Genomic DNA, 18,528 nt, shown 5'->3' with positions numbered 1-18,528 from the left:
AATCTCGTTAAGGGTATTTTCTTTCGAAACAGCAAACTTCTTCCTTTGTAGAGCACTTTTCCAATCATGGCTCTATTTGTTCTACTCATAGGATCGGATAAAATTTTAATGAACCGGGAAGAAAACTTGGTTCGTAATCGATTTCTTCCATTGTTTTCCCGTGCCGATTGGGTAAGCAAAGCCCGACTATTGATGGAAAGTTATAACATTGTTGAATTTTAACTGAATAACATCCGCTCATTGTGTGCACCAGTTTTGAAACTTTAATGTGCCAATCGTACAGTAGAGCGGGTGTGGGGTGTGAGGCCCTCCATCGAGCCAGCCATGCCAGCCTTCCTCCGTGAGTAGTTAATCCTCAGGAATCGGTTGCAAAGCAAATAATTACAACCCAACCATCCCAGTCGGCATTAATGGTATTTATCAACTTCAAATCGTTTGTAAGTAATATCCTAATCCATTGTGTGTGTGTGTGTGTGTGTGTGTGTGTGTGTGTGTGTGGAATTGAGACTTGAAACTATGCGTACCAAGAGGCATCCCTGTTTCGAGTGAATGTGGAGGAAAACTTACGTGCATTTGTGCGGTTTCAGCACTGTCGGTTGTTGGTGCTGCTGCTGGGTAAACGTGTCCAATTGAAACAGCAATGGCGACGGTGACGAAGGGTAAGTCGTTAGTGATGCTGTGGTCCCAAAGTCTGACGACGACGACGGCGATGACGACAAGGACGATGATGAGAATGATGTTTGCTCCAGGTGCTCGTTTATGTCGCCGGATTGAAACAATGTGCCGAATATGGAGTCGTCCGATATGAGGGATCCAATGTCCAATGCTTGATCACCAATGTCCAGGTTGAAGCTGAAGACAAAGAGGAGAAAAGTAATGTTCAATTAGGTATAGTTTGAAATTCGGGTTACTTCACTAGTAAACTATGTTTTGCATATTTGAGGCACAAAGGGCCTGGCCGGGTAAGGGAGTAAAAAGTGCCCCCATACCAAATCACTAGCTGTATGGCCAATATTGAATAAGAAATTTTGGCGTTTTTTTTTTGAACCATTATGTGGCTTAACATAGGATCTATAGTGAAAAACGTACTTTTTCGTTTATTTCACGCCATCCTCAAAGTTTCGAGATAGAAATTTGAAAAAAATACACATCTCACTAACTGCCGTTCTACGCATAGTTGTCCCATGTTCCAAAATCAGCAACTGAGAAAAACGCAATCAAAGTTTTCAAGCATATTTGCCTACCAGAAGCATTGAGCATTTCAGTTTGGCTATACACCGGGTTTTTCATAAGCAGTAAACTATTGTCAAATGAAATGTGAAAAGAAAATTTCATCAAAAAAAAATTTCATCTAAAATTGAAATACTATAAAACATATTGAAATTTGGATTTTTTTTGCGAATTAGAGATTCGGGATTTTTATTTTGTTCGCACGCATCAATCGCGTAAAAAAAGAATTCATTAGCATTAGCATTAGCATTGAGAAAGTTGCACAATATCGTAGGTGGTACAAATTCAGAACTGTTATGTTAAAAACTAGCCTCCATCCGTTGCTGATGATTAGTAATATCTCTTAGATGAAGACATGTTTTCTCCAACAGTTAAGAATTGTCCTGGCCACGTCCTTGCAACTGCTAAGGAAAAGGGAAGGAATGTTAGTTCAACATTTACTTAAGAGAGATGCAGAGAACTCTACGACCTCTCATAAATGTCACGGGAATTCAGTGATGTGTTAGTAGGGAAGGTAAGCCATAGGATACACTCAGTCGGTGTTACTGGCAAAGCTTGTTATTACTGATAATCTAGCGGTATTTAATAATTATTTTTCTTTAATAATTACTGTTACTGTTACTGTTACTGTTACTGTTACTGTTACTGTTACTGTTACTGTTACTGTTACTGTTACTGTTACTGTTACTGTTACTGTTACTGTTACTGTTACTGTTACTGTTACTGTTACTGTTACTGTTACTGTTACTGTTACTGTTACTGTTACTGTTACTGTTACTGTTACTGTTACTGTTACTGTTACTGTTACTGTTACTGTTACTGTTACTGTTACTGTTACTGTTACTGTTACTGTTACTGTTACTGTTACTGTTACTGTTACTGTTACTGTTACTGTTACTGTTACTGTTACTGTTACTGTTACTGTTACTGTTACTGTTACTGTTACTATTACTATTACTATTACTATTACTATTACTATTACTATTACTATTACTATTACTATTACTATTACTATTACTATTACTATTACTATTACTATTACTATTACTATTACTATTATTATTACTATTACTATTACTATTATTATTACTATTACTATTACTATTACTATTACTATTACTATAACTATTATCAATCGCGTAAAAAAAGAACGCAGTGTACTAACTCAAATATATTTTAAAAAATATTTAAAAAATGTTCCTCGCTGCAACTTTGTAAAGAAAACAAATATCGAAACACCTTCTTTATACAGCATTTTAAGATTTTAAGCTGTCAGCAAATGCTAAAATTTAAATTGCGATTTTCGAGTTCACTCAATTCCAGCATTCAAGCCAGCTAACAGTAAGTAGTCTTTATTAAGGCTGAGGGTCAAAGAACAAAAGTAGAAGGCTCTGTGCCTAGAGGCACGAACAAAAACTAAATTTTGAAGACCATTGCATTTGAATTGAGTTTCTGTAACTGTTCAGAAATCCGAAATAGCGGCCCTAGAAAAATCACTCTTCATATAACGGTTCCTATAGAAATTACTCTATAATTACTCGATAAGAAGCCATCATCTTATACTTAAATTCAAGTTTAAATATCTAGGTTGCCTCGGTGAAATATTCCCTGTGATAAGAGTTAATAGTTATATCACCAATATGCAGATTAGATAATTTATGACTGGATATTGATTATTTATAGGCAAGGAAAAGGGGAATAGACAAGTGGATTTGAAGAAATGCAATATCATATCCTACATGATGGACGATGTGATTAGACAGCAACCTAATAAAATCTCTATCAATATTCCAAGTCGTTCAACGACGAAACACGTCTAGACATTGGGGAAAATAGAGTGTCGTCATCTCCACTCCTTTGATTCTGATTAGTGCTTGCTATCGGCAAATGTAGAATAATTCCACATTCGTGTACGTGTACGTGTCGACCTTGTCCGTCTCGAAACAAATGTATAAACGAATAAGGAAACCAGACGATGGAGTAGGGATCTTTGAAGGGCCCTAGAAAGCTGTAAAGTGTATGTAAAAACATGTTTCTCATCTGACAATTCTGTGTGTGATAATTTGATTCGCTCCTAAGTTGACCTAAGTTGCGTCTCAACCGAAAATGTAAAAAAAAAAAAAACTGTTGGGACTCGGTGCGATGGCACGTTATCATCATTCAAAGTCCAAGAATTGTCGGCCCATATTTCCATCCGCTTGCGACGTACAGGCAGACACTAAGGATCGGATAGCGATAAAATCTGACAGATGTGCGGCGTACCGACATAAGAAAAAAAAAAATAAACCGGTTCTCGCAAGCACGGTACGTTTACATAAAACAAAATTCTCGTACTTTCATAGTGTATATCGGAATGACGACTGTGCGTAATATGCATTTTAAATTCCTTAATTTTTCATTACATGTTTCGTAGAGTAACTCCCCTATGTAGAAATCAAAGACGTAGTCCTACGTCATAAAATCGAAAAAATCAATTGATTTTTTCGAATGTCACGGTCAAACCGCGCAACCCATCGGTAGTTGTAGGTTCAGCAACCATTTTCACTAAAAAGTTATTAACACGTTGACTGCCACGTCAGTCGTCTGACACCAAGCTTCCCATTCAGGCCGCGTCAGTTACCCGAGACTGGCAGTATGAAATATGATGATAAAGGTAGAAATTTATTTATTTTTTTTCGCAGAAATTGTACTGCTTTCGAGCAGAAATACCCTCTTACGATAAAAAAAGATGTACCCACGTGTTAATCGACGTGTTAATTAAATACCGGTTCCTTCTAAGATAATATCTAATACTAGCTGACCCGGCAAACTTCGTCCTGCCCAAAATTTCTTTTAGTTATCAATACCTTCAAATATTCACGTTTTCTTACTAACGCAAGTTCATTAGTCCAATCGCAGAACTGTACATAAATTGATCTTCCAATCGACCCCGTTGAATTTACCTTTTACTAAAAAAATCCTAGTACTTCTACCAAAACTCACCATTATAATACCAGATTATTTTCAGTCACAATTCTCGTTCAAGATTTTTCATCCACTTGCAAATAACATTTTTCTCAGTTACATGGAATAAATGTTTTAACAAAAAATTTGATAGAATAAAGACAGACCTCTCCTCTCTTGTCCCCTCAGAGAGAGAGGGGAGGAGTGTCCATTCACCATAGAAACGTTTCGTGCCTTTAAAATCTTCACTTGCCAAATTTGGCTCCATTTTCTTGATTAGTTTTCGAGTTATGCAGAAATTTGTTTTTCATTTGTGTCACAGCCCCCCCTTAGAGAGAGAGGTGGAGTGTCTAACCACCATTTATTGCACCTTAAAACCTTCACATGCTAAATTTGGTTTCGTTTGCTTGATTAATTCTCGAATAATGCAGAAATTTGTGTTTCATTTGTATGGCAGCCCCCCTTAGAGAGGGGAGAGGGGTCTCAAAATATCATGAAAACCTTCCCCGGTCCCAAAAACCCCTACATACCAAGTTTCATGTCGATCGGTTCAGTAGTTTCTGAGTCCATGAGAATCAGACAGACAGACAGACAGACAGACAGAAATCCATTTTCATATATATATAGATAGATAGATATGCGGTCGGGTCTTGAACCCTTATATTTTTTTAGGATGGATTATTTGGCATGGAAACTATTTTATAAGACACTTGTTCTTCGTTTGAACTATCGGTCACGAACAGAGGCCTTGGAAAACAACATTACAGATACCAGTTGTGCAAATTTTGATCTACCGCATGGATCGCCTTCAGCGTAATTGCATCTTCATAATGTCTTTATAATCTTAGGATAATAGCTTTGTCAAACTGACATAAATTGACACTAAATGAAAATATTTTGAATAAATTTTGTGAGAAACATATTTTTATCAATAGGATAATTCCACGCCGGTAACCGGTTTCTACGATTTCTAAATCTTGCACTTGCGGCTCCAGCTACATAAAACTTCAATTTTGGTTATCAAAGGATCAGTTTTAATTTGATGCAAAAACTTTAAAAGAGCTTTGTCCACTATTATTGAGCATTAAAAATAAATAGCTCGAAAGCTAAAGCTGTCCAATTCAAATATCATGTTCGGCAAAGTTGTTGGCAAATGAATGCACGTTCTAGGATAAATTAACAAATACTGTGTTAACAAAAATAAAAAAATATTATTTCTGAAAATAATCAGAACCGTTCATATTCAGAATATTTACGTTTACTTGAACACTTTATTTAGCATAGTTGGAATGGCCAAAATTTACCTCACATATGGACTGGTTTGTTCGATAGCTTGTTGTCAATTTAAAGAAAATCCCATTATGCTATATTGTTGACATTTTCGACAATTGGTCGCACAATGTTTGGGATATTTACCAGCATAGAATCGACAAAACTAAAATGGCGTATGATTAGGGCAGATGTAACTATCATCGCAATAGTACCTATTATGTGAGTTTTTTACTAGTTTAGAAAACATATCTTATTTTTGAAGGCTCTAATACGATTTTTAAACATCAGAAATCTCTTTTTTTTGTCGATTTTGATACTTGATTCCATGCAAAAAATGGTATAACCGCAAGGGTGACGTAGGACTATCGTTGATTTAGAGATCATTTGTATGAAGTTGAATCTGAATTCATTCTGAATGAATGAATATTTGGAGAACTTCGAAAACGAGAGCGTTACGTTGGAGGCACAAGGTCTTATGCATCCAATATTGGATACGGAAATATGCTACTGATGGGGAAGAATAATCTCCAGAAGCTATCCTGTTGATTGCGATTGATTGAAAAATCACAAAACCTAATGTATTTGGTCACAGTGTTACATGGATAGAAAACATTAAAATAAACTCTTTCATATGAATGTAATTTTAAATTCCCAGAGGAACTGGCAGATTATTTTCAGTAACGATTAGATATTTCCACATTTTCCTCGATACTGGAAGCCCACCAGTGGTTAATGCTAACTCGATAACCATCTGTTAATAGCAATTGATTGAAACATATTTGGTCACAGTGTTACATGGATAGGAAACATTCAAATAAACTCTTTCACATGAATGTATTTTTAAATTCCTAGAGGAACTGGCAGATTATTTTCCGGATCTTTCTCGATCCAAACGGAAAGAATTCCGTGCGTGTATGTGTGTGTGTGTAGCGGTTGCTTCGAGATCTTCCCGGGGAACCGTTTGTAGCATCACTCTCCTCCTGATGGATTCCCTTCTGGCCTAAGGTGCACAAACAAGCTCTTGGTGACACCGTTCATCCGCGCTTTCATGATAAATGAAGAGCTTCACCACAACAGCGACAACATGCTCCAATCGCTGTTCAATTAGAACTGAGTGGAATTCCAAGCGGCGCTCGCTTATATACCGATTAGTGATTTCAATAGCCTATTTTGAAAGCAAATTTAAGACTATTGAAACAAGTTTTTGGATCAGAAAGTAACACGTATAGAACGCGTAGACATTTTATCTTTCGAATGAAGTGTTTATCATACCATTTCGTTCAGTTGTTTAGGAGCTATTAACACTCAAAATCTCGGTCTCCGGCGTAACGCTTTCGTTTTCGAAACTTTGATTTTACACTCCGGTATAGAAATGAAAGACGTAGTCCTACGTCAAAAAATAATTTGAAAATAGTATGTCCAATTGATGCTTGCTTCTTAGCATTTTTCTAAGGAATATGCGGTCAAAATAATGAGATTTTTAGGTTGTGAAGTGGCTGTTTTGATGCAAGCACAGTGTAGACGCATACATTACAACCTTCTTGATGTTGTGATTCGACCAAATTATACGCTGTCCTGTTCCTATTTTGGTTGAACGTTGTTATGTAATGGTTGTTATGCTATTATGGTTGTAACTCACGTTTTCACGCTGTGCAATTGCATATAATAGGGCGCTTTTGAGCTCTCAGAAGTGTAGTGAAATAGCACCATGCGTGCCCGACCGAAGCATATTTGTTTGATCCACTCTGTTGAAAACTGAATCTTAGGTGAATGTGTTAATATCCTTTGTCCAGTTCCTGAAGAGAAGCGAAAACTGCATCACAACCCTCACGCCTTTGTGATTCTCTTGTCAGCTAGCAGAGAGGCCTAGCAACGAGGAGCAGGCAGTTATTTTCCAACCGGGAAGCACTCAACAACAGTCTGATCTAGAGATGAAACGGATATTCGGTATCCTGCCTATCCGGTGACTATTTGGTATCGGGTTGGATACCGGATATAAGAAAACAGTGATTTTTCATTAACAGAAGATAAATCATAAATCATAATCGTCATCCAAACTTGGTTTCGCCGATGATTTAAAAATTTTCCGCGTGATTACATCCATCAGCGATTGTGACACAATACAAGAGGATATAAATCGTCTACTGATCTGGTGCGGTGACAACGGTATGCGCGTAAACAGTAAGAAATGTAAAGCAATATCATACACTCGCTGCAAAAACTTCATTAGTCATCATTATGATATGGGATTGGATTCTCTGGAACGTGTGAATTCGATTTGTGATCTGGGAGTAACGATCGACTCTAAATTGAAGTTTAACGAGCACATAAGTATCGCAACCGCTAAAGCATACACTGTACTTGGTTTCATTCGTCGTCATGCCTCAGGTTTCACCGATGTGTATTGCCTCAAAACGCTGTACTGCTCACTGGTTCGCAGTATTTTGGAATATGCTTCTCCGGTTTGGTCTCCATTCCAAGTTACGCAAATGCTTGCAATAGAGCGGATTCAGAGAAGTTTCATGCGGTTTGCCTTGCGTCAGCTCCCATGGAATGACCCAGTCAACCTTCCCAGCTATCCTGACCGCTGCAAGCTGATCAATTTGGAAACCCTATCTGACAGGCGTAAGAAACTACAACGACTTTTCATCTTCGACCTCATAACAGACAACGTGGATTGCCCCGAACTGCTACAGCAGGTTCCGTGGAATATTCCTCCTCGCCGATTTCAGAATTCTCCATTGTTTCTAATACCTTTCCACAGAACGATCTATGGTTTTAATAATTGTTTTTGTTTGTGTTTGCGATCGTTTAATGATGTTTGTGAGGAGTTTGATTTTACTTTGACCAAAAATGTATTTAGTGTTAGAATAAGAAATTTAAATTAATTTTTTATATAAGTAAACAGTCTGTACGACGTTGTCGAAGATGGTGAATAATAAATAAATATAACTGGAACTTGTAATGCTTGTTAATTCTTTTTTGATTTGTAGTTAAATAAGTGTACCCTCTCTCAGATTATCATCCCGGAAATTCTTAATTTTTTAAATTTTGAATACAAATGATTGGTTGATGTTCTTGCATATTGAAATTATGTTGCACAAAATCTGTCTGAATTCATGAATTTCAACATGGCCATGGTTATCGTAAGAGAAAGTCAATTAAGAGAATCGATCAAAGCAAAAGCAAAAATCAGGCAAAAATTGCCGAATAATGAATAATAACGAGTCTTGTACTGAATTTATTGGAAATTTCAAAACTGTCTTCTGATTTGGGAATAATCGCATAATTGAAAAAGTATTCATTAGAAAAAAGATAATTTTTCATTCTATCGAAACTTTTTCCTGTAGTAAAATGACCTACAGGATCATTCTTGGAATCAAATGAATGCTGATTGATAAGGTTAATTGAATTTACTATTGACATGGTTATTAAAACACTGTTTTAATCTTCAAAATCTTTAAAAAAACAGAAATATCGATTTTTTTTCTTTCCAGTATTGTTATCCACTACACCTATACACAAAAAGATAGAAGCATTCAAGTATTATATCTCAAAACTTGACTTGATCTTTAAATGAAGCTTTAAAATGATGTATTTCCCGTCTTTATGCGTTGGTTTTTCACAAAGTTACAGCGTTTCTAGAATCACTTGAAAACTCCAACTTCGCGTTCCGTTCCCATAATTTTTGTCGAGTGTAGAATCAGCGACATAGTATTGTATACTAGGAATAAGATTTAGAGGTACAGTTTTATTTAAAAATTATTATTGAAGTATTATTTAAAACCTATTAATGCTATTTCCATGTGACACCGACTATTACCATAATAGGTACACTTATTACGAATCTCAAGGAACACTATTACCATAATGGGTACATGGAAGTGGCTTTATCAAAAATGTTTTTTATACAATTTAGTTAATTAATCATCAAAATATCAGTGGAAATCTTCAAAAACAGAGTTCAAACTGCTAGAAACAGAATACTTTTGTATACTTTTGTATTAAAATAGAGTATTTATTTGCAAATTTCTGCCAGTTGGTGACATATCTCCTCCATAATTGGGTCACTTACCCTGGTTGTTACGGTCAATCAACACGCTGCCGGGCTTGTGCTTTCGTCGATAGCAAAAAAAACTATAAAATGTAGTGAATTTTCTTTTTGCTGCCTTTACTTCGAACACCCTGTAACTCAGACCTGGCAGGACCATTAAAATCTGGCAGGATCATTTCTAGTGCCAAATGTATTTTTTTTTACACCCAAAATTGATTTTTAGCTAATTTTTTGTCATCCCGATTTATTACATTAAATGAGCGGACTCACAAATACTGGTAAGCATTTGTATAATTTACATGGTACGGTAATATAAGATTAATACGAGCGCTGCAAAAAGTTTTCAAATTATGCGTTTAAAAGAAAGGTCAGTAAAAGTGTGTCTTTATTGAAATAGTCTCAAATGAAATTTATTGTGTATTGAAGAAAAAGTCATATTGGAAAGCCACCATTCGTACAATTAATTAATTATATCAGAGAGGAGAGTTGACCGATTTTGGTCAATTCTTTTTGGAATTGTTTCTATAATATTTCTAGCGAAATTGTGGGTGGAATACATCTCCGAAAAAATTCCGTGTTATTGAAAATGATACAGTTGCTATTTCTAATCAAACTGTTTTGTTAAGTAGAAGTTTGATGTTGTGATTGAATCGGCCGGATGGATTGACATTATTATGGAATCGGGGATTTTTTAATACTGTAAATGTAAGAAATGAAGAATTTTTCTGCAACCGTCGCAAATGTCACGAAATCGTTGCATTTCTTAAAAGTTGACATGAAAAAACAGGTTAAAAAAACAGCTACTGTGAAATTTCATTTGAGAATGCGTATATAAAAAGTATTAAATTGAATACATTCGAAAAAAAGTTAAGTTGTTAGTAAATGAACTAAAAGGGATTCTTCTATGAGAACGTTTAGCTTGCCACCATGTTAGATCATGTTTTTAATTATATACTGGCGTGAGACTTTAATGAGTTCGTTGCTTTGATTGATGAATTACATTGCATCTGCCGGCCCCGAAAGTGTCAGAGTGTTTTGCTTACCTTTTCGCTCCCTAATCCAAACAGAAATCACACACTTCACCTAATTGATATAACACCCCGCGAATACGAAAATAAACAATAATCTACTTACATGTCAATGTCCCAGTCCAACATTGTTTGCGTCTGCCTGGCGGGGTCCGTTGCGTTCTCGTACCTCGTTTTATACCTGGCCATCACTTATTTCCCCCACTCCGTACGTCTTCGTCCTCTTCAAGGACTCTCTATTTGTCCTGCCGTTAAAATAACACCCGAATGACAATGTACGGACGAGACGAACGGATATCAATTTTCCACAGGCTATTAGAAGACTCTTAAAATCTTTCTTCCCCCTTTCCGGGCACTTCGAGTCGCTCGAGAGCTGTGGTTTCACTGTCTCCGAGCAGGGATCTTCTTCCGGCTTTGGCGATTCGTTTGATGTTTATATTTTTGTTGCTAATTCGTCGACAGATTTGAGGGGGGAAAAGGACAACCTCTCGTTGCTCTGTTGACAATGCAATCAATTAAAATGTTTAATGGTTCTTTTCACTGGGAGGATTTCACGGGTTTCGATTGGGTTCACTGGTTTTCTTCCGGATTGAATTGCCGTTTTCCAATATTTTTAAACTGGATGCTTTCGATCTGTTGAAAATCTTCGAAATATACACAATACTTTTATGAACTTACGAAATTTTGACAAATACTAGGATATAAAACCATACAATTGCTCTCACTACAAACTGCTCGGTGCGACGGCACAACGTGGAATGAAATTGCAAGGCGCAGTGATTTGTGTAGCCTACCGTCGTCCTTGTGCAAGGATCTGCTGCTGCCACAGCTAGTTTATCGCAGAGAGCAGTGGAAAACTCGAGGGGTGCGGACAGGATTCCTGCCGGAACAGGGGAGAGGCACAAACAAGTTCTAATGCGTTGATGCTGTTGTGTTGTTTTTTTTCTCTCTCTGTATCCTTCGCTGATCTTCCTGGCGCGCCAGTAGTGGCATCATGTCTTCCATATCTATGTACACACGCCGTCATCGTTCGGACCCATCGCGGGGATATGGTCGGGGTGGTAGAAGCTGTGCGCACTCGCACACAGGAGACACACATAAGCGATTATTTATTTTCCAAATCAGATTTTGAAATTAAGGGGAAGTAACTTGGCGGCCCGTTTGCTCGGTGGCCGACGACAGCCAGCAAGGGGTGGACACTGATACTACATACCCTTGTCGTGCCTCAGCGGGGACTTTGGAAGCGTGTGACTTTCTTTCGACATTTGTTTCGAGGCTGTGTACTGAAACTTGGCGTTCGTTATCCGCCTCCAGGTGGTTGGGTGGTGGTGTTGGCATGGCATGGAACGTGGAGCTTCGTGTGCAGATTTGATCCTCCCGAGAGAGATTAGAAAATGGTGGAATTGCCGGGGCACTGTGTAGTAAAACGATTGATTTCTGGATAAAAATTATTAAAAAGAGAAAATGTGCCATCAATCGAATTGTTCATTATATGGGCCATGTTCGTTTTTAGTTCGTTCTTTACTTAGTTTTCGCCGTTCGCCGGGAAACATATATTAGGCTGTCAAAAAAGTCCTGCAGTATTTCCGCGAGGTGTCGTTGTAAGCGCGTAGTTCTAGTTGTATTCATTGTATCGAGTCATACTATAGCTTGTTGGAAAGGTATTTTTCCGCGCTATAATATAGTCCTTGACAGTGTTTTGTTTGGTTAAGTCGTTCGTGAGTTATAGTGTCGCAAATATGGAGCAAAATAAAGAGAAAATCCGACATATTTTACAGTACTACTATGACAAAGGCAAAAATGCATCTCAAGCTGCCAATAAAATTTGTGCAGTTTATGGACCCGATACAGTTTCCATTTCCACCGCACAACGATGGTTTCAACGTTTTCGTTCTGGTGTAGAGGTCGTCGAAGATGCACCACGCTCCGGAAGGCCTGTCGTCGAAAATTGCGACAAAATCGCTGAATTAGCCGAGAAAGACCGGCATAGTAGCAGCCGTAGCATCGGCCAAGAGCTGGGGATAGGTCATCAAACCGTTATTAACCATTTGAAGAAGCTTGGATTCACAAAGAAGCTCGATGTATGGGTGCCACATACGTTGACGCAAAAAAACATCTTTGACCGTATCGACGCATGTGAATCGCTGCTGAATCGCAACAAAATCGACCCGTTTCTGAAGCGGATGGTGACTGGCGATGAAAAGTGGGTCACTTACGACAACGTGAAGCGCAAACGGTCGTGGTCGAAGCCCGCTGAAGCGGCTCAGACGGTGGCCAAGCCCTCATTAACGGCCAGGAAGGTTCTGCTGTGTGTTTGGTGGGATTGTCAAGGAATAATCTATTATGACCTGCTTCCCTATGGCCAAACGCTCAATTCGGACCTGTACTGCCAACAACTGGACCGCTTGAAGGTAGCACTCATGAAGAAGAGGCCATCTTTGATAAACAGAGGCCGCATTGTCTTCCATTAGGACAACGCCAGGCCACACACTTCTTTGGTGACGCGCCAGAAGCTCCGGGAGCTCGGATGGGAGGTTCTTTTGCATCCGCCGTATAGTCCGGACCTTGCACCAAGTGACTACCACCTATTTTTGTCCATGGCGAACGAGCTAGGTAGTCAGAAGTTAGCCACAAAAGAAGCCTGTGAAAATTGGCTATCCGAGTTTTTTGCCAATAAGGAAGCGAGCTTCTATAACAGGGGTATTATGAAGTTGGCATCTCGTTGGGAACAAATCATCGAACAAAACGGCGCATATTTGACTTAAAACAAATGATTGTAACTAATTTTATGAGCAAATGAAAATTAAAAAAAATACCGCAGGACTTTTTTGACAGCCTAATATATTTAATTTTTCTCATAACTAATGACAACATTTTTTTTCTCCACCAAAATCAGTACTGTTGAACCGTTGACAAGTTGACATTATGCGCTCCAATTTTGAGCCACACGCACGATGAATTTATAATGTCACATTTCGGTCAACAGCAGGAACCTATTTATCTTATTCCATTCAAATTCGTTATCGCACAAATTTCGCTATTTCACAAAACATCGATCGTGAGTTCAGCACTCAGGGCTCGCAATTGACCATCTTTGTGTTGTTATAGAATAACCACGTCCACGCAACAATCATCAGCGATGGAGATCGATCCAAGATACATCGGGCTGTTTTGCTATTAATAAAACAACAATGCTCATATCAACTGTCTCCGCTGTCCGGTGGTCTATCTGAACAATGGAAGAATATAAATGTCTAAATGGCTACTGTTTAATGTACAATTGAGGGGCTCAGAAGGAAAGGGGTGTAAGTGACTTGATTGATTCTCTTCAGTTATTAACTCAACTGCGAAAACGTTTCAATTTGAGTTTGCTATAGAATCCGATAGATGAGGTTCTGACCTATCTTCCGGATAGTCAAATACAGCTGGGAATGTGTTTGCAGCTAAGTTATGGCCAAAAGAGAGTGTCGATGTAGAGAAATCGAGGATGTCACTTACACCCCTTTCATTTTGAGTCCCTCAATTTATAGATACGATAAAACATGTAACATGTACACGATTAAAATCGATCTAAAATCTATGAGTTATCGAATTCTAGCGTAATTTTTGAAAAGGTCCTATGTAACATTCACATCAACTCGAGAAAAACGAAGTTAAGAATCGGAACATTGTTCCGCGAATTGTTTCAAAAGGAATCGATCTTCATCACTACTTTTACCACTAGCAGTTAATAATAACTCCGCAAAACCAATCGTAACTGTTGTTATGTGATTTTAGTTTGATATTGAAACCTCCGAGCGAAAAATGTTATATTGGACGTTTTGACTGACCGCTTCGTACATTGGACAAATTACGTTGTACGATGACAATTTGCAAATAACTACTGAACAACGCTTCAAATACTTGCATTTCGTGCCAAAAGCAGATCATTATTGTTATAACTCGTTGAATTGCACTAAAAACTATATCAACACCCGAAAATAACAAACACTCAAAATGTCCGAAGTGCGACTTCGTGTTGTTTTGATTGCTCTGTTACTTCGGACGTATCGAGCGTCAGAGGAAAGTGGCGTCCGAAGTAATAGTCGAGTGCTTAAAATTCGAATCTGTACATTGGACATTTTTTGTATCGGTAATAAAAAGGTGAAAAGGATAGATACTTGAACGATTGTTTTCGCATTGCATTCAATGATTGAGCACTAATAGTATGCATCCATTAACTCGATTTGTTTACTTTTGTTACTTAGGACCTTTTCAAAAGTTACGCGAGAATTATCAACAGGTTATTAAAATCAAGTTGGAGCAATTTGTTGGAATCAATGACAGAATTAAATATCTTTTTTCAACCGATTAAAAAAATATGTTCAACGCTTTGACGCTTTCTTTTATCCCATTTATTCATTTATTAGGCTCATAGCATTTTAGCTGTAACAGAGCCGGGTTTTAATCGTGTACATGTAGGTATGTTTATGTTTCTATAAATTGTAAATTACACAGTAGTTAGTAGTAGCCATTTAGGCGTTAAGTTTTCTGTTCCATTACATTATGGTAAATTACACAGTAGTAGCCATTTAGGCGTAAGGGTATTCTTTCTGTTCTTCCATTGTTCAGCAGACCAGACAGCGGAGACAGTTGATATGGATCATTATTTGGTTATTTTATAGAACAGCAGCCCGATGTTTCTTGCAGAGCAGAGCAGTTGTGTGGATGAATCGATCTTTGTTCCACCGTGGGTCGATTTCCATCGCTGATGATGGTTGCGTGGACGTAGTTATTCTATAACAACACAAAGATGGTTAATTGGGGGCCCTGAGTTTGAACCCACGATCGATCGCTTGGTAAGCGAACGCGTAACCAAGTGGCTACGAAGACCCCCGTTTGACACTTTGAAATCTGTTATAACCATGATTTCAATGTTATGATTCCCTGAACGCAAACTTCATCTAGTTGTTTTTACGACATAAACTCAGATTATTCTCAGTATAACTCCAACGCCGCTCAGTATAACTGATTTACTGTACACCTAATTTTGTGAAGATATTTTGAAGGTATTTGCGAATTTGTGAAAACATCTATGTATGTATTGTGCAGTGTTCGGATTTGAATGTTTCTTCGCTTGGGCCCTGTATTTCTGTATATCTGGATTTCACACAATTTGTGTCAAATTTCGTGTTTCATGTGCGTTAAGCGAGAATCCGTTTTTTAGAATTAAAAATAATTAATGGAAATTCTCTAAGCCTTTTTTTTCTCCAATTCGCTTATTTATAAGACTCAATCACAGTGGCTTCGCAGAGGCGTTGATTCGATGTTTGTTCACACAATTTCATCTTAATTCTACGTCAAAGCAGTATCTACTCTAGAAATTTGAAAAAAATCAATTTTTTTCCTTCATATTTCTGTAGTTTAGGCATTCAAGAATATACCTTAGAAAGGACTTATCAAATCCTATTTTTTATCGAGTTAGAGTCATTTTAGTGATGCACTATCTAATCTGGTACGGCCATAACAATGAAATTTAAACTTTTTTCAAACTGGCGTACACGATATCTCAAGTTCTACTGAACCAATTCATGTCAAATTAATATGGATACAATCTACAGGCATCTCTCTATCGCATGAATCCCTAAAAAATGATATTTTAAAAATTTTACTATTTTTTTAAAAATCGGAAAACGTAGCAAAATACGTTTTAAGCCGCATTTTGGTTTTCAAACGGCCGCCATTTCGTCAAAAAAAAAAAAATTTGACTTGTACGAGGTTCATGCGATAGCGGCATCTTTACTGATTGAGAATCCGTTCGTTTTTTTTTGTTTTTGATACCCAGAAGGACTGGAATCGTGTACGCCATGGCACAACATTTTTTGAACCCTCTCACATCATCAGCTATTAGCTATCCTAGTTATGCATATTTTTTCTTCGTTCAGCTCTTGTTTTATTATTAAAAGATAGATGAAGCAATGATGATATAATGGATAGTAAAAATATTCTATGTTTTATTTTTATGGAGCTCGAAGACACGTCCGAAATTCGTGTCTCTACACTAGAATACCCCCTTTAGTAGAATTCGACCGATTAGTCGCGCTTTGCATTTTTCATTAATAACTGTGTTCTACTAGTCAACCCTTTCATTTCATACCCATATTGGCTATTCAATATGAAACTATTATACAAATTATTCAGAATTTCCGAAAATCAAAAATAAAATACCCCGGATAATCGAATCCCGGATAATCGAGTCCGACCTGTATTGTGTAAAAAAAACTCAGATTTTGAGAAAAAATATAAAAAAATTGGCATCGCCATCTACTACGAAAAATTAACTCAATTAATGATTACATAAATGAAAACCCAAATTTTCCGCAAAACTAATGTTTTTTATAAGAAAACTTACTCATAAGCTTCAAATTGATATGTCGATAATCTGAATCGGTTCAGTAGTTCAAAGGCTCACTTTTCAATTTTTGTAGTGGAAAAAGGGGAGATATTGTTTTTTTGAACCATCGGTTAACTTTGAAAAATAATATCTCAAAAACGAAAAAAATAACATCTTCGATATCGAGGTAACAGTTCGGCTGAAAAGTTTATGAGGTAACACAGTGAAACCACTTTTTTTTGCAATATTCAATTTTATTATTCAACATAATTGCCTTCGAGGGCGATACAGCGATTATAGCGATCTTGCAACTTTTCGATACCATTTTTGTAGTACTCTTTCGGTTTTTCCGAAATAGGCCTCTTCAGGTCTGGGAACATAAAATAGTCGCTGGAGGCCAGATCTGGAGAATACGGTGGATGCGGAAGCAATTTTCGAATGTCATATACCCAAAACTCCCTTTTTTATAAAGGATATCGCCTGTATAACACATTACCAAATGAAGCAAAGACAGCAACAAGCCTTCGAATATTCCGTAGTATTTGTAAAGAGTTTTTGAAGCATGATTTAGATTTTTGACCTTGCGTATAATTAATGTTAGTATGTAAGATGACGAAGTTTTAACGGATATTTGTATTTTCTTATCTTTAGACTATAATGAGGATGGTTATTTTGTTTTCCTTTACCTGTAGACATCAACTTAAACAAATGTGAAATCTTCAATAGCTTGAGCACGCGCGCGTTAGCAAACATAAACAACTTGAGATAGAACATATGAAAAACAATTATTTTTCTAATGAAAGTATTAAAATGAGTTTGATGTGGAAACCTGAGGTAAGCTAGGGATAGCTCAATCGGAATACTTGTAAATTCATCTTCTCAACAGATAAAGCATAGTTCATCTTAAATCTGGACGCATTAAAACGGGTCTATCTCGGAGCTATGTGAACGAAATAAAAATGTGATGTACTCAAAATGTAGGTCTTTTATTGCACTTTAAAGGAAAAATAACAAAAAAAAATATTCCGATGTGGTTTTGATGAAATCTCGAACTTTTCGGCGAATACCACTCATCATAGTTTGGACACCCTGTTCGCTGACCTCAGCGGCCATTTTGTTCCATTATCTCTTCATCTCTGTTGCATCCCGAGTCGTACTATCATTCTTCTTCATCTTTTGCTTGACAATTGTCCAATATTCTTCGATAGGGCGGTATTGAGGGCAGTTGGTTGGGTGATGTCCTTTTTGACAAAATCCACCCCGTTGTCTCGATACCACTGAAGTACCTCTTTGCTGTAGTGGCAGCTTGCCAAATCGGGCCAAAACTTTACTGGTCCTTTGTGAGATCTAATGTACGGAAGAATACGTTTTCTCAGGCACTCCTCCTTGTACATTTTGGAGTCCATGGTCTTGTTTGTCACACAAACCGGGGTTTTTCGTCCGCAGCTGCAAATACCTTTTCGCAAACTTATCGGCAAAAATGAATTTGAACTTGCCGGGGACATCACCCCGGCCAGTGGCATTATAAAATTTTTGGCCTGGAAGCTGCCCAAAATCCATCTTCACGTACGTTTCGTCATCCATGAGGATGCATCCGTCGTACTTCGTTAGAACCTTGTTGTATAACT

General features: G+C 37.5%; 1 protein-coding gene across 2 annotated transcripts in view; it reads right to left on the bottom strand.

Moving 5' to 3' along the window:
- The window catches only part of LOC129768188 (zinc finger protein 737-like), a 26,992-nt gene extending 15,721 nt beyond the window's left edge, over positions 1–11,271 (bottom strand). The window contains exons 1-3 of one of the 2 annotated variants that reach the window (XM_055769658.1): positions 11,253–11,271; positions 10,634–11,171; positions 568–852 (exon numbers count right to left, since the gene is read on the bottom strand). In XM_055769658.1, coding sequence (XP_055625633.1) covers positions 568–852; positions 10,634–10,716 — 368 coding nt within the window. In that variant the 5' untranslated portion in view covers positions 10,717–11,171; positions 11,253–11,271. Of the gene's footprint in view, positions 1–567; positions 853–10,633 lie in introns of both variants that reach the window. The other variant, XM_055769657.1, reaches the window with a different exon arrangement.
- Positions 11,272–18,528: the final 7,257 nt, after the last annotated feature.

Source organism: Toxorhynchites rutilus, chromosome 2, assembly GCF_029784135.1.
Source record: "Toxorhynchites rutilus septentrionalis strain SRP chromosome 2, ASM2978413v1, whole genome shotgun sequence".
Lineage (NCBI taxonomy): Eukaryota > Metazoa > Arthropoda > Insecta > Diptera > Culicidae > Toxorhynchites > Toxorhynchites rutilus.
Note: the sequence above shows the minus strand (reverse complement) of the source record. Positions and strands in the feature narration are given on the sequence as shown.